The sequence below is a fragment of the Brachycentrus maculatus genome, unplaced genomic scaffold (genome assembly GCF_059751285.1).
Source record: "Brachycentrus maculatus isolate JH-2025_06_01 unplaced genomic scaffold, ASM5975128v1 h1tg000097l, whole genome shotgun sequence".
In the NCBI taxonomy this organism is placed as follows: domain Eukaryota; kingdom Metazoa; phylum Arthropoda; class Insecta; order Trichoptera; family Brachycentridae; genus Brachycentrus; species Brachycentrus maculatus.
The window spans coordinates 2,174,617-2,190,798 of record NW_028280851.1 but is presented as its reverse complement, the minus strand read 5'-3'; the positions used below and the strand labels follow the sequence as shown (position 1 = coordinate 2,190,798).

Sequence of the window (16,182 nt, the reverse complement as noted above, 5' to 3'; positions counted from 1 at the left end):
GCCATTTTATTTCTCGTTAGTTTTCCCGAAAGGTTTCGGACATAACTTGCCCTGTTTTCCCTTTTCCTAATAATCCTTTTAGGTCGGATTATTTCTTTTTTAACGTTTATTTTATTCCGGTTCCCTTGTAATAAAATGTAAATTTGCGTAAACCGTGTATTGTTTTTTTTTTACTGACCTTATTGCGGGGTATATTCGTTTTACGAGATTTTCATATAAAACGTTAGGTATATTTTGAGATTAAGAAAGCACAGAGGGTTGGCTGCATCTTTTTTTGTTGTGTTTTTCATCATTTCTGAAACACTTTTATTTAGTTTCGAAGCATGAATTAAACATTCATTCAAACCCTTTTCCGCACCCCAATGGTGCATAGGGCACTGCATTATAAAAACAGTGTTATCTTGATCGTTAACACACGAAGGAAAGGTGATCAGCCTTCCGCTTCAGGTACCAGTCTAGGGTAATATTGGATAAATATTAGAGTGAAAAATCACTTATATTTATTTGACCCCCCCCTGGAAATCGAACCGGGACCTCCAGAACGGTAGCCTAGCGTGCTGACCATTACACTACAGAGGTGGACAAAATGAATTAAACAACAAAAAAATATTGTTTCTTGAATGTTTTCCGCAGATACTTGTGGCACATTTTATAATATTTTATAACATTTAGACTTTCCATTTAGAATTTAGAATTTTGTCCGCCTCCGTGGTGTAATGGTCAGCGTGTTTAGCTACCGTGCTGGAGGTCCCGGTTTCGATTCCAAAGGGGGGTGAAAATAAATATTAGTGATTTTACACTGTAATATTTATTTAATATTACCCTGGACTGGTTCCTGAAGCGCAAGAGTTATTACCTTGCTTCTATGTAAGTTATGATCAAGATAACACTGCGTCAATTTAATACAGTGCCCTATGCATCATTGGGTGTGGATAAGGGTTATAAGTAAGTATAAGTAAAAATTTCTATGGAGTGTTTGGAAGTTTTTGGTGAAAGTATTTTAATGTTTTTATTGTTTTTGATGTAAAATAAACCCTGATGATGACAATGTATCGTTGAAACCGGTAGGTTAAATTGTATCAATAAAAAAAGTGGTGAAAACAAACTTAATTAATTTTATAAAGATACAAAATTATTGCACTATATTTTAAGTGTGCTCAATATTTGTTTGCTGCTGGATTTTGCTGCACTTCTGAACTATTTATATGAATGTCTTAGTGATATCCTAAGATATATGACTATAGACTGGAAAATATGGTGATAGGGATATGAATGTCTGGGTTCAGGGCTGAAAAGCGCTGTGTGTTGCAATTTACAGCGTGAATAAGACTTTCAATCAGAATTATGAATTTATAATGTACAAGCGATCACTTAAAACAACCAATGATATGTCGTAAGGCGTAAAAATACCCAGTATTTCATTTTCTTACTGTTGAAATATGAATAAAATGATGCATAGGGCACTGCATCGTAAAGTAGCAATCTTGATCGTTAACACACGAAGGAAAGGTGATCAGCCTTCCTCTATCGGTAATCGAACCCGGGACCTCTGGCATGGTAGCCTAGCGCGTCAACCACTACACTATGAAAGCGAACCTGATAAAGAAGGGTGTATTATCATTTAGTGGGTAGTTTGTTTTAAATTTAGTAGATGTCACATCTGTGGGAAAATATTTTTCCACTACTCAATTTGAATGATTTAGTCAGTGACATTTTAATACTAGAGTAGGTTATTTTATATCGTATATACCTACACAAGTTGAAGTATGTGTCCTATTATAGACTACCTTTTTGTAAGTGGCTATAACTCACGAGACATAATAGATAGAAATCGGGGAGAAGAAAAATGAAAAACGATTCCCAATATTCTTATAATGTGGGGTCGCGATACCCAATATGGGATTTGAATAATAAATGTATAAACGTTGTATTTCTATTAACGTCATTGTTTATTTATGTTCGGCTTGTAGGTATTGAAACTTAAATGTCTTTTTTTAAATCACCTATATCGCTCACTCCTTTCAAGAACGTCATAAATCAAAAAACTTGATTTTTCAGGAGAACGTTATTAAAGTTTAAAAATATAACACAATGTATTAAAAATAAATATCAAGCCACGTATTAAACTTTTTACTGTGCAACAGACTTTTTTAGGTAAAACCTGAAGGTTTTTTCTCCATTTGATAAATATTTAGTTTATTTTAAAAAATAATTAAACGATACCTTTTCTTCAAAATGCAAAAACAACATTTTCTGCCCTGTAGCGGGTAAATATTAAATTAAAAATATGGCTCTTTTGCTGGGATATTGTACATTTTCTGGGCATTCCGAAAACATGCACAACTGAAATTTGACGATTTTAGATTTATGACGTTCTTAAAAGGAGTGAGCGATATGTATTATTTTATTGTATAATCTGAATTGAATTCCAATTCCAATGTTTTTTTGGCTCATTTTTCTGTTGAATTCGTCGTTTTGAATATTTTGAAAAAAAAAACTCTTTTTGGTTAATGTATATTATAAGTGGAAGTGTTACCATTAATTTTCATTGTTATATTATGTAAACTTTTTGTTACAATTTCAGTGTTTTTTTTTCTTTTGAATTTGTTTTTGGAAAATTCATATATTTAATGATTTAAATAAAACTCTTTTTGGTTCATGTATACCATAAGCGGAAGTGTTACAATTATTTTTTAAAATTATATTTTATAACCTTTTTATCACAAGTCTAATGTGAATGTTGAAAATTTAGATTAGATTATATTAGAATAAATATCTACAGCATTTAAATTAACACTTCTTCTTCTTCGTGAGCCCTCTGTCGTCCACTGCCGTATAAAAGCCTCTTCCGTATCTTTCCATTTCCTTTGATCTTTGGCTGCTTGCAGCCAGTTTCTACAATTCGCTCACTCCTTTCAAGAACGTGATAAATAAAATATCGTCAATTTTCAGTTTTGCATGTTTTCGGAATGCCCAGAAAATGTACTATATCCCAGCAAAAGAGGCATATTTTTATCTAGTTATTTAACCGCTACAGGGCAGAAAGTGTTGTTTTTGCATTTTTAAGAAAAGGTATGGTTTAATTATTTTTTTAAATATACTTCATATTTTTCAAATGGAGAAAAAACATTCAGGTTTTACCTAAAAAGATGTGTTGCACAGTAAAAAGTTCAGTAAGTGGCTTGATATTTATTTTTAATGCATTGTATTATATTTTTAAACTTTAAAAACGATCTCCTGAAAAATCAAGTATTTTGATTTATGACGTTCTTGAAAGGATTGAGCGAATTATATGAATTACAACAACTCAAAATGATTATGTTTTAAGTTCATTTTTTGTTAATTATCCTCAAGAGACTCGTACGAATTCCCAGCAAGTTCTATGTTACACAAGTTTTAACGAGTATGGATATACAACCCCGAGTCGCCTAGTCGTTTTCAGTATTATATTTTTCTTATCTACGATTCCTTATCCGTTGTCTTTCCCGTATACCAGTAATGAGCTAAAGCCTGACTTCCTTAAATTCATTTGTATCCATCCAATATATCCGACTCCTCCATCCATGTCAGTTTCCCTTCATGTCTACAATTGATGATCGAGTTAATACCTAATTTCAATACTGTGTCATATGCACCATCGGAGTCCTTCCTCTTTTGCGAGTACATAAATGAATGTAATTTGCTTGTTTCAGGATTCCGAGGGAGACACTCCTCTCCATGACGCAATTTCGAAGAAGAGAGACGACATGCTGACCCTTCTACTCGACCACCAAGCTGACGTCACGCTGTCGAACAATAATGGATTCAATGCTCTTCATCATGCTGCACTCCGTGGAAATCCAAGGTTAGTGATTTATTTTTAGTACATATGCACCATAATATCTTCTGACATGGGATTTTTGTTACATTTCGTGACGTGACATTCATTGTCTAGAATAGGTGATGTAAAGTTTTCCAGGTCATCAACGTGTAAGCCCAACGTCAAGTGTTTCAATTGATCACTTCTGAATGTTGTCGAGTATTGCGTCTAAAGTCCTGACAAACGTGTTAAGCACCGGACGTGAATCGGATTCCTCAACTTCTACGATCGAACAAGTATCTCGTATGCGGAAGCTACTGTAAAGAGAATACAACCGCCCTCGTAATAATAAATTAGCGTGTCATGTACGTATATAATTACGCAATATCGGTTGTTGCATAGTTGCGGCTTTCGAAATAGTATCCAGACGGTTTCGCAGAGTGCAAGTTCCTCCCGAGGCAGTGTATTCGGTAATAGTTCTCATACATCCCGATTAGCCCAAGTTCCCAGTCTGCAGAATATCCCGGCCGTATCTACCCCCGGGACTAAACTATTAACTGCCTTAGCAACTTTCCCAAAGAGGACCCGCAATAAACAAACTACGTGATTTAACAACTCCTAGACTTCTGCTGCGACCGAGCTGTACTCGATGAGCTTATCTTGTGTGTACAATAGCTTTGTGTTTGATTTCCCTGGTCGTTTCAACTTCTGCTCCCCAAAAACTCGCCGCTTTACATACTTCGTTATGAAACTTCGGCGAGCTCCAGCGAAAGAATTCACCCCAAGTTTTTTGGCTTATTAGATTTGGGGAGTCAATAATTTCACGAATGTGGCGCACGTAGTAATTCATGTTTGATATTCTCTGTAAATAAATGTCTTTGCACTATTCCGTGTCTGTATGCTGTGCTCGTCGGGGTTGTGGAAGTCTGTGTACCGGCCAACGTCGGGTCGGAATCGGATCTAGCTGACTAACTGAACTAAATACTAATCCGTTTCACTGCCTACACCGACGCACTTCTAGAAAATTTGGTGATGGATTTACAAACTTATATTTATTTTGGTTGTCAGTGACAGGGATATTGAAAGCTTTTAAATGTAAATTCACAGTAAAATCGGGATACAATTTTATGTTGTTTCACATTTTCAATAAATTTCGCAACTTAGTTTAAAAAATGCTTTGCAAGAGCAGGTCTGTCAGGAAGCCTAGATACTTCTGTATCAGATCTGGGAATGCGGCTGAACAGCTTTCAATGTAAATTCATGTTTGATATCTCTTGGCCGTGGATGACTAAATGGTGCGTTGTGTACAAATAATGCGCGTTCTACAGCGTAAAACGAGACCTGTCTCAGTAATATCGAGTTAATATCGGCATACGACGTTAAAAAAATACAAGCATGATAATAATTATTGTTGCCAATATTATAAACGTGTAAACATTTCTGGAAACAAATACTGGATTTATACCAAGGTAGATCGTTATCGAGATGATATCTCAACATAGATTATGAAGTTTATTAATATGGGAATGTGTGTCTTGGAGATCACTTTGAATGCACTACTTGAATTTCGGAATGTTGTATATGTATGTCTAGTCCTGAGTGAAAGCGGCGTGTTGGGCGGTAAGTTAGTTCGTTTTAAACACATGTAATTAATTGGCTATCGGACTCCATCTTTGGCTTTTGTTAATTTGTTTTGTTGATTTGAGTTAGCTTTTACGAGTTTATCGCTCAAGCGATAGTCGACGTCTGGGGGACCTGACATGGTACATAAAGAAAAAGAACAAGATTTTGAATAAACGAACATTTGTATTTTTATTTATATAGATAAATATTTTAATACGTTTTATGAGAAAAGGGTTAACTTTGGTCTAGAACTGTAATGAACTTTTATGACGGTAATTATGTAAAACAAGCATCGGCGGTAAGTTCCAATGGGCATATCAGGAGTTCGCGACCGCACAGTTTCCGCTTTTGGTCCGATCCCATTATTAACTACCGTGTTTGTACAGAGATATAGTAATTATTCACAATCAGCCAAAATGCGGCGTCCCTAACCCGCTACTAATCCTAGGGGATTAAGACCCGACTAATTCCTAGTGTGGTAAACTTTTCCCGTGAAGAGAGCGTCGCTATCCGACATCGTGGAGTTCTTTCGCACTTGTTATAATAAAGGATATCATGGATCAGAATCAGAAAATAGGATATCTTGCGATGGGCAGGACATGTTGTAAGACAGAACCCCACAAGATGGAAACCACATTTTTTTTGAGATGGAGACCTTGTGAGAATAAAAAAGTCGTTAGAAGACTGCAAAAAAGATGGTCCGATGACATAGCCGCTGTGGGGGATAGAAACAGTGATCCATGAAAAGATTCATGCTTGGTATAAGCCTAAGAGATAAAATAAAATAAGAAATGAAGAAAGCGGGAGCAAAACCAGAAAAGCGGATATAATGGATCGCGTAGCCAGACTCAAGGGCCAACGGGCAGGACATGTTGCAATGTTGCAAGACAAGACCCAAGGTGGACCCTTAAATTTTAAGATGAAGACCTTGGGAGAATAAAAGAGGCTTCGGAATACCTAAAAAAAGATGGTCCGACGACATAGCCGCTGTGGGGGGTAGTGACTGGCTGCAAACAGCAACCGACCGAAGGAAATGGAAGGATACGGAAGAGGCCTATATCTAGCAGTGGAGAACAGAAGGTTAAGAAAAGAAGAAGAAAATGATGATAATAAAGACTGATTATACTCCCCGCTCCGTGTTTAATAGGAGCTTATCGTTAAACTTAAACTGTTAATAAGTTGCCTCTTTATTTCGATACATTACCATAACAGTAGAATCGACTATCGGCAAAATCAAACATACCCATCCAATAAGGGGAACCAGGAGAGGATAATGTACAGAAAGTATGTATTTAAGTAGGCACTTGGATAAAGAACGGGTGGGGTGTCGAATAAACGTTGTTCCGTCGTCCCTTTCCTCCCCGTTTTGGCCGTTCCGAGAGAGACGGAGACGGGGAGAGGCGCACGCCCGGTGTGTAAGATCCGATGAAGATTTTCCTGATGCGAACATTTCGATTTGAGTAAAAAAGAGGGAAAAGAAGTTTCCAAATAAATTGGGCCGCCGATAAGTATAGTGGAGGTTCGGATTTGTGTCTCCGCACCGCGAGTTAGTACTCGCTAACCGCACGGATCCGATCCCACATTCCGCTCACGGCGAGCCATATCGGCCCGGATAAATAATATAGGAAATGTCGAGACGTGACTCGCTCGCTCCACCGTCTGGCGCGCCGAGGAGGGCCCGACCTGGCCACGTCCCGACTTCTTTATTCCATCATCAGTTCCGTTTGTCATCTCTTCCTTGGAGCGAACTTTTCACTATTTCTCATCCCAGTTGAAATGTTACTAAACTAATAATGCCAATTTAAATTGTTTTCAATACTTGTCAATTTGAAAACAACATTTTGAGTGTGTCCAAATACTTGTTCAAAAATCTGGATTATCTCCAATCATTGGAGTTATTTATATTGTTATATTTTGACATCTCAACATAGGTGAAGAAGAATACGGAAGTCTGGGCCTTTAGGGGGCTTACGACCGTCATAGGCTGGTTTAAGTGGAACATTCACCAATTCTACCCATGACTGACAACCACACTACTCAAATTTTCGGAAGTTCTATGTATACGAGTGTGATCCAATTTTGAAATATTGTACAAGAATCACTATAATTTTCACTAGTGACATCTATTTGTGACACAAAGCAGTTTTTTTATCGAGCATATTTGTATGTGAGGTCTGAATCCTGGATAATAAAAATAATAAAATGAAAAGGATATTTTCTGGCGTATCTCATGTGTGTTGTGTGATGAAACATCGACAATATTTAGGTTAAAATGTCATTTGTAATTTCAGGGTATTTAAAATATTATATAAAAAGTTTTGATTGCATCCGATGTTTTCCAAGTGTTTAGAGTTGCCAGATTAATAACGAGTACGCGTTTTTTTCTTCTTCTTTTTTTATTTTCTATTAATAACCTGTGTTTATTCCCCGGCATTCCTTCTAGCTCGTAGATGTTCCCTTCCGTAATGGATCTCCAGCTTTTGTCTATCGATATATTCTTTAATAATTTAGCAGCACTGTATTTCGTGCCCCGGAATATCGCTGGCGGTTTATCGCCGAGCTTCCGAGCATTAACATATTTATTATTTATAATATCTCATTTATTTTGCCCCGACGGAGAATATTGTATTCTTTTTTTTACGTCTTTCCGCTAAATTGGCGTCCTCATATTGACGGTTGTGCGAGTACAGTGTACACACAATATGATGGCGGAGTACTTCATTTTGTACAGGTCCTGACATGTCTTGTTAAATATTAATTTATGTATTTGTACATCATATGTATCCTACTTAATACATTCCACTCCTAGATCCCATCATTTGAAGCGTAGGACGATACATTTAACTTCTTATGATATGAGATTAAGGAAAGTAATATTGAAAAAATAATTACGGTAGATATTAATGTGATTTTTTAAACATTACATTGAGATCTCTACATAGACGAAGAAGAATATGGATGTCTGGGCATTTACAGTGCTTATGACTGTCATAGGCTGGTTTAAGTGATCACTTTATACACGTGTAACATTCACCAATTCTACCCATGATCGACAACCATACTACTCAAATTCTTGGAAATTATATATAAGAAGATATATTGTTTTTTTTGTTCTCAACTAGTAGTTGATTAAAATATTCTTTTTTTTTCAACTGCTTGAATATTGACAGACATCACACTATACATGTAAGACAGTTCTACGACTGTTATTATCAACTGACTAAAGAATGACAGAGAGATGTTGCGTTTGAATGATTTTTTTTTGTTATAAAACAATCATTTAACGTGATTCAAGGATACATCTCCCCTTTCGTCGGGATATATAGCTCTTTTGGCCATTTTCTCAATAACATATATTTTTTCTCTCTCATGTAACAAAACGTGCCTGATAAACATGACGCGTTCTCGAAATTACACTCTCGATTCTAGTCTAGTTAGCAATTACCGAATCGCCGCCTAAAAATCAGTTAAAAAACGGCATTTACGTAAAAATAAACTAAACGATCAGAGTCTTCATTGTCGAGTTGTTTTCAAAAGTGCGCTGACGCAGCAGTAAGATATCCAAAGCCGGAGTTAAGGAATCTCAGTACGGCGTAGTGTTAAATTTAATTAGACCCATTGGTGTACGCCTCTGTGAATTTCTTATGCAGACTTGTAGATTTAGCGAATTTGAAAGGTTCTGCAAGCGCTCACCCCTGGCTGTTCATGCGATCCTTAACGAAGGCTCTCTTACTTTACACGTCTCACTAACTCAACTCAGTTCGTGAGATACTGCATTATTTAGATCTGGATGTTAACACTTTGAGATCCAAATAATTCCTTTAACGATTTTGACTGTAAGTATTTGAAAAAAAAAGTTTCATTAATTGATTCGGCAATCTTTCCATTTATTTTTTAAGTTTTATTTAGTAAATACCATTATTTAAATAAAAGTGGAAAAAGTGGTATTTAAAAGTTAAACTTAAATAAAAAAAAATAAAAAAAAGTTAATGGCGTTTTTAAGCACAATATGTTTTTTAGAAGCAAAAATAAAATACGTTCCTGAAATATTAATTCGATATTTATATGACAAAATTATATATGTATATAATATAATAATAAAACCCTTATCCGCACCCCAATGGTGCATAGGGCACTGTGTCTTATAAACGCAGTGTTATCATGATCGTTTTACACATGAAGGAAAGGTGATCAGCCCTCCGCTTCAGATACCAGTCCATGGTAATATTGAATAAATATTACAGTGAAAAAATTACTTATATTTATTTTCACCCCCCTTGGGAATCGAACCCGGGACCTCCAGAACGGTAGCCGAGCGTGGTGACCATTACACTACGGAGGCGGACTATATATATATATATATATATATATATATATATATATATATATATATATATATATATATATATATATATATATATATATATATATATATATATATATATATATATATATATATATATATATATATATATATATATATATATATATAATATGGAAAAGGCGAAGATTGTTTGCAAAAACAAAGTGGTGTGGCGTTATAATCTCTTTGCCTTTCCCTGTAGGAAATTAGCGAGATGGTTAGTTAGTTATGTTCATTCAAATTTTGTGTAAATTCGGGCAGAAACAATTTTCAGGTTGAGTCGGATTGTGATCCCGTGGTTGGTGTTGCTGAATTTGAGTCAGAAGCTCTTGGTTCGACCTCTATCCACAACTTGATTCCTACTATTGAACACGAGTCGTTTAGGCTTACCTGAAAAAAGTATTGGATTGAAATATTTTTAGATCTACTTTGCTTTTCATGTCTTGTTGTTGTTAAGTATTACTTACAATCTAAAAATAACATCAATGATGTCATGAAAGCTATTCCACATATGAAATGTCTGTTTTGATTGATATCGCCACAGAGAATAGAAAGATTAAGATGGGAATATGGAAGTCTGGGTGTTTGCAGTAGTTACCTATTGTGGGTTTATATCAAATACACGCGCCGCGAGACAGCATGTGAGTATCGAAGCAATAAATCGTGCGCGATTTTCGGGAATATTAATACTACGTGCAGTTTCGTGGAATCCTAATACCGGAACAGCGCTAAGCGGGGCCTTAGCGCACTAAGATAACAGTGCAGTAATGCATGTGTAGGTAGCACCTCGCTCCACATTCAGCATCCATTCCTCCGGGGTTCCAAACATTCTAATAATTCCTCCGCCGCCGCCGGATACTTAGCATTTCGACAAATTGTATTAGATTTGTATCTGGTGGAATTGATGTCTCCTAATAAATTCCGCCATTGGGATCTGCGCGGTAAGTCGGTTGCGAATCCGGATTAATCCTCAGAAATTGATGCCGTTCGTTAGATTAAAGTTATTTAGCTAAGGAACGACCGATGAGCGCGTTAGTAAGCTCGTCGATCTTCAGTCGAACAGAAACCGAATCAAAGTTTTTCTGCTCTCCTTGAAGTTTTTGTTCTGAAGAGTATCATCGGCTTAAAAACAAGAGGGATTATGGTTTCAAATCTATGTAGGTACTCGTGAAACTGCTAAAAAAAATATTTTAAGAAAAGAGATTACAACAAAATGGAATAATTATATCTCTATATAGAAAAAAAAGTAACTGAAATAAAGACTAAATTGAAATAATCTTTTCCCATCGTTGCTAACAAACTTTTTTGTCTGTTTGACCAAAGTAAACCAACCATATTTATATGATAGGATACAAACATCCTACATTTACTTGTAGAAAACGACGGAATTCGATACTTGTTCAATTTTATTAGCTGATATTATTGAGACTGCGATCGTTTGCAAAGTTCCGTGTTTTAATCCTGGAGTGAGCAGTTGCTTTTTTCTAAGATATAATATATGTTTAAAAAATCATATCCTCTTATAATAATTTGTTTTACATACATAATTTAACATTTTTAACCACAACTTTTCAAAATATCTATTAAAAACGTGCTGCTTCTTTTCTTAAAAAACAAAATCACTTTAATGCAATTTTTTATTGCTTATGAAAACGACACGTATATCTTTTCAATAATATACGTGTAATGTATTTATTCCTTGTCCACTAATCAAATATATATAAATAAAAATAATTTTTTTAATACTATCTTACGTTGTACAACTAGTTTTTCAAATTATTTTCGCATTTTTGCAAAATTTGCTTAAATTGCTAAATAAATCACTGAAATAAACATGGATGAAGTCTGGACCAATATGCATTTCATAAAGCATGAATACGACGGCTTTTTATTGCAATAAACTATTTCGTTATCACATCCCAATTTGTGGAAGTGAGGAAATGTCCGGCACAATGGATTGAATGCACCTTTTGTCAACGGAATGTGAATGCGCCATTAGACAGGCTGCTAGCGAATGTAAATCACAAGTCTGATTCTGTACTCTGTACGCCGCACAGTGATGGAACATTGAAACCCAGACAATGGATTTATCCTTGTGATATAGTTGGTTTGCTCTTCCTTGCACATGTCTGGTGTTACACAACACATTTCAATTGATTGAGCAGGCGTTATATCGATAGTTAATTACTTGAAGGTAATGCTATCGATCTTTAGTGCCCATTACAAGGGAACTTATTCTTACTTATTTATTTTTTTACAAAAATATTAATAATATTAGTATATAACCACTCACCGAGATTTTTATGTCTACCAGTTTCGAGACGTACCCGTCTCTTCGTCAGGACAATCACTATTACAGCATGCAAGCAATACCACCCTTCACCACCATAGCACCATTTACACACTGAAACTACACAAAATGTTGAACACATGCGATTTTTGGTCGACCCGAAGACCAACATGCACTAAAGTTTTCACCACAGAGGTTAAACATGCACTAAAGTTAAACGTATTAATCAAACAGCTTATATACTCGTAGGATGAAAGGAGTGGGCGAGGGTCAAACTTATTCTGTCTAAGATTTCAAGCCAAAAACAACAAATGTTCAATATTTTTCAATACAGTTTTTGGATTCCTTGTCTATGTTAACATACCATATAACCGTGAAAAATAAGTATTTGAAAAAAACGTATGTCCTTCAAAACGGGTTTGAAAAATTTGCTGAAATTTGCCACAATAATTACCGCTCCCGCCAAAGCTTGGGAATCATTGTGGCAATTTTACTTTGTCTGCAGCCGTTCAAACCAAGGACTTAGTTCTACAGTGGAACCATACTCCAACTTTTTAAGGCAGGATAAACTTCTTCCTATGCTGCGATACCGTCGAATTTGCCTTATAAATACGTATAAGTTCGTATTTCTCTCCCTTCATAAAATGGCCTAGTATTATCTTTAGTAAAAAACAGTATTTGTACTGTTTTTTTTCTATATCTTCAATTAAAATGTCATCTCATATAGATTTTAGTATATTACCAATCGGAAATACAATAGCATCTTGTACACAGATAAACGTACTGATTTTTATTTTTCTCAATTTTGAGGTATTAAAAAAAACTGATGAACATTTCCAGGAACAGGAAACATTGTCAGGTCGTGGGAATGTTTGGGATGCTCAGACTTCCATCTTCTTTCGTATAAAAGGCAAGAACGATACATGTTTCATATTAAGTTGAGACACCTTTTAAAAGGAAAAGCTATCTCTGGAGCACACAGTGCCGCACACCCACGCTTTTAAATCTTTTAATTTCCATTTTTTCATCTTTGTGATTGAAGATGATTTCGCTAAAAGTAAGACTTACCAATATGCTTTGTTGAATTGTAAATTATTGATTAACATTCATTATTATTTTTGACATATCATCAAAGATGAAGGGGAATATGGAAATCTGGGCATTTACGGGGCTGACAACCATCATAGGCTGGTTTAAGTGATCACTTTACACACGTGTACCATTCACCAATTCTACCCATTATTGACAACCACACTATTCAAATTCTCGGAGGCTCTAAATATATGAACCAATTTAGAAACATTGTTCTTGAATCACTAGAACTTCACTAGAGACATCTATTGGTGAGATGAAGAATTGATGAAGATTACATATATATATTTTAGATGTCAATATTCCTTCACTGAGCTGTGCTCTGCGCACGATATACTACATTGTACTCTTTACACCATTTGGGTAGAACAGACCGGGACTCGGAAAACTGCCTATTGTCTCATTTGGGAAATTAAGTGGCGAGAGACAATCTGATGTGTGCTATTTCTATTATGTCTATTTTATATCGCTATTCATGTTAACTCGAATTCCATGCCATCTTTCCTCTGTTTATGGAAAATTAACCGTGGAATATAATAACGTAAATATGCAATCTATTTTACAATATAATTCTTGATTTGTACGTACATTTTTGGATATTATTTGGACACCCCCAAAAAGGACATAAAAGACGCATTCAAACCAAAGACATATCCAAAAATGTTAGTAAAATAATGTGATCGCATTATAAGCTGTATAAATTTGAAAATCATCTTTTTAGGCGTTTCCTAGTTCGTAAAATAGTCAGATTAGGATGTTGCATACATCTAAATACATAATAGGATCTCTGCTTAATAAATGCTTACTGATATAAACCACAGATGGCTCCAGTGAACTCATACATAAAGCGTCATGAGATTTATGATATATGTTGGAGTTCCAAAAATTTGAGTAGTGTGATTGTCAACCATGGGTGGAATGGTAAATGTTGCACGTATGCAAAGTAATCACTTAACCAGCCTATGAAAGGTTAAAAGCTCTGTAAATACCCAGGCTTCCTTATTATTCTTCATCTTTATTGAGATGTCAAAAAATTCCTTAATTATTTGTCCGTTAAAATTTTAAGAAGGAAATAGCCTAATGATGTGTAATTTTTGTGGAGACGCTATTATATATTCGCCGTGCGTGTGGAGACGCTATTATATATTGGAACGGAACGAAACCGATTTCTTTAGTTTTAGATGGAGCGCGAGCGAATTTTGAGCTTATATGAAGCGGTTTATGTTCGCTCTCAGGTAGGTATTTAAAGGTTGGGACTTACCAGTCATTTCGTCGCAACGTAAGGGTGAAGACTGACCGGAGCATTTCGTCGTAACGTAACATGTTACGATGCGAGCATTCAGGCAGTCAGTACAGCGAGCCGAGCGCTCCATCCATAGTTTCGGATGCTCGCTGATGCTCGCCGCGAGCGATGTTACGGCGTTATGTTATGACGAAATGCTCCGGTCAGTTTCCACCTTAACACGTTACGATGTGAGCATTCGTATATTCAGTACAGCGAGCCGAGCTGCTCGCCGTTCGTTCCGAGTACTCCATCCGTAGTCGAATGCTCGCCGCGATTGTTACGTTACAATGAAATGCTCCGTTCCAGACTAGATGCTTCGGTATCGATAGTTGTAGGCTTAAAGTATTTATAGTTAAGGTACTATAAAAATCTGTCTCTTGTATATGTTACACGAAATGTATGTGTTGTTGATGTATAAGTTGCAACAAAAGGGGGATATTAATTATTTAATACGGAGCAAATTAATGGTGAACGCAAATATAAATAAGTATTTAGTTGGGGATTGCGCGGGAGCCCGATAGCACTATCGCCACCCCGATACGCCAGTTCAATACTTGCCATCAGCGAGGCTCTGTTCATTTGGTCTGCCAGCGGGGAGCTCCGCCATTCATTGCATTGTCGGGCAGAGATTTATGCCCCCGCCCTCGGTGTGTGTGTATGATTTACGCCTATCGTCTCTGCTTTGTTTGCTCAGCACCGCCAGCGGCGGGCGGGGAGCTCGGCGCCAAAACGAATTGGAAAATAGTCATAACTTGCCGGTTCTGACTCTCTTCGGTGTGCTAATGCGAGCCTCTGGTCATTTAACCCTTTCCACTTTGGGGTACTTCTAGAAATTTTGGTGATGGAGTTACAATCTTGTATTTATTTAGATTGGCAGTGACAGGTATATTGAAAGCTTTTAAATGTGAATTCACAGTAAAATCGGGATACGATTTTATAATGTTTCACATTTTCAATAAATTTCGCAATTTAGTTTAAAAAAAAAGTTTCTTAGCAAGAGCAGATCTGTCAGGAAGCCTAGATGCTTCTGTATCAGATCTGGACATGCGGTGGGATAGCTTTCAGTATTTCCACTTTGACCATTTTTTCTCATAACTGATCATCTACTCTGATAAAAAAAATGCGACGTTTTTCTACCATTAAAATAAATATTTTGGTTCCCTAATTTTGGGACACTCTCTGGCAATTCGTATGACCATGTTAATTAAGATTAACTGTATTTATCTGAAATATTTTTTGGTAGAATATACTTGGGTGAGAGAAATCAGTGATTAAAGTTATACCTGCGCCGGGCCAGACATTGTGGCCCACGGAGCTGCCTACTAGAATCATACGGGCCAGAATGTCTGGCCTACAGAGTGGTAAGAGTTAAGGTTTATGCAGGCGTTCGTTCCAAAATCCCAAATTATAATAGACTTATTATCTTCAAGAAAGAATGTATCATTATTTATACTCAATATCATTAAAAAGGAATAGACTTTTTACTTTCTACTTTAGTGAAATAAGGAAGGAATGCAAAGCTGAGATAAGCATTATCGATAAAATTAAGAAAGGTGTGTTGAGATGGTTTGAACAAGTAGAACGAATTAGTGAGGAAAGAACGGTAAAACAAATTTATGAAGCGACTGTAATTGGAAAAAGGAGCAGAGGAAGACTGAGAAAAACATGGCATGATCAGGTATGCCAAATACTTGAAAGTGGTCAGGTTAGGAGCCGTAATAATCGGCGGG

General features: G+C 36.1%; 1 protein-coding gene across 2 annotated transcripts in view; it reads left to right on the top strand.

The window, feature by feature from the left end:
- The window catches only part of mib1 (E3 ubiquitin-protein ligase mind bomb 1), a 479,810-nt gene that overhangs the window by 39,378 nt on the left and 424,250 nt on the right, over positions 1 to 16,182 (top strand). For both annotated transcript variants that reach the window (XM_088258551.1, XM_088258552.1), the window contains exon 11: positions 3,693 to 3,844. In XM_088258551.1, the coding sequence (XP_088114677.1) occupies positions 3,693 to 3,844 (152 nt within the window). The remainder of the gene's footprint in view (positions 1 to 3,692; positions 3,845 to 16,182) is intronic.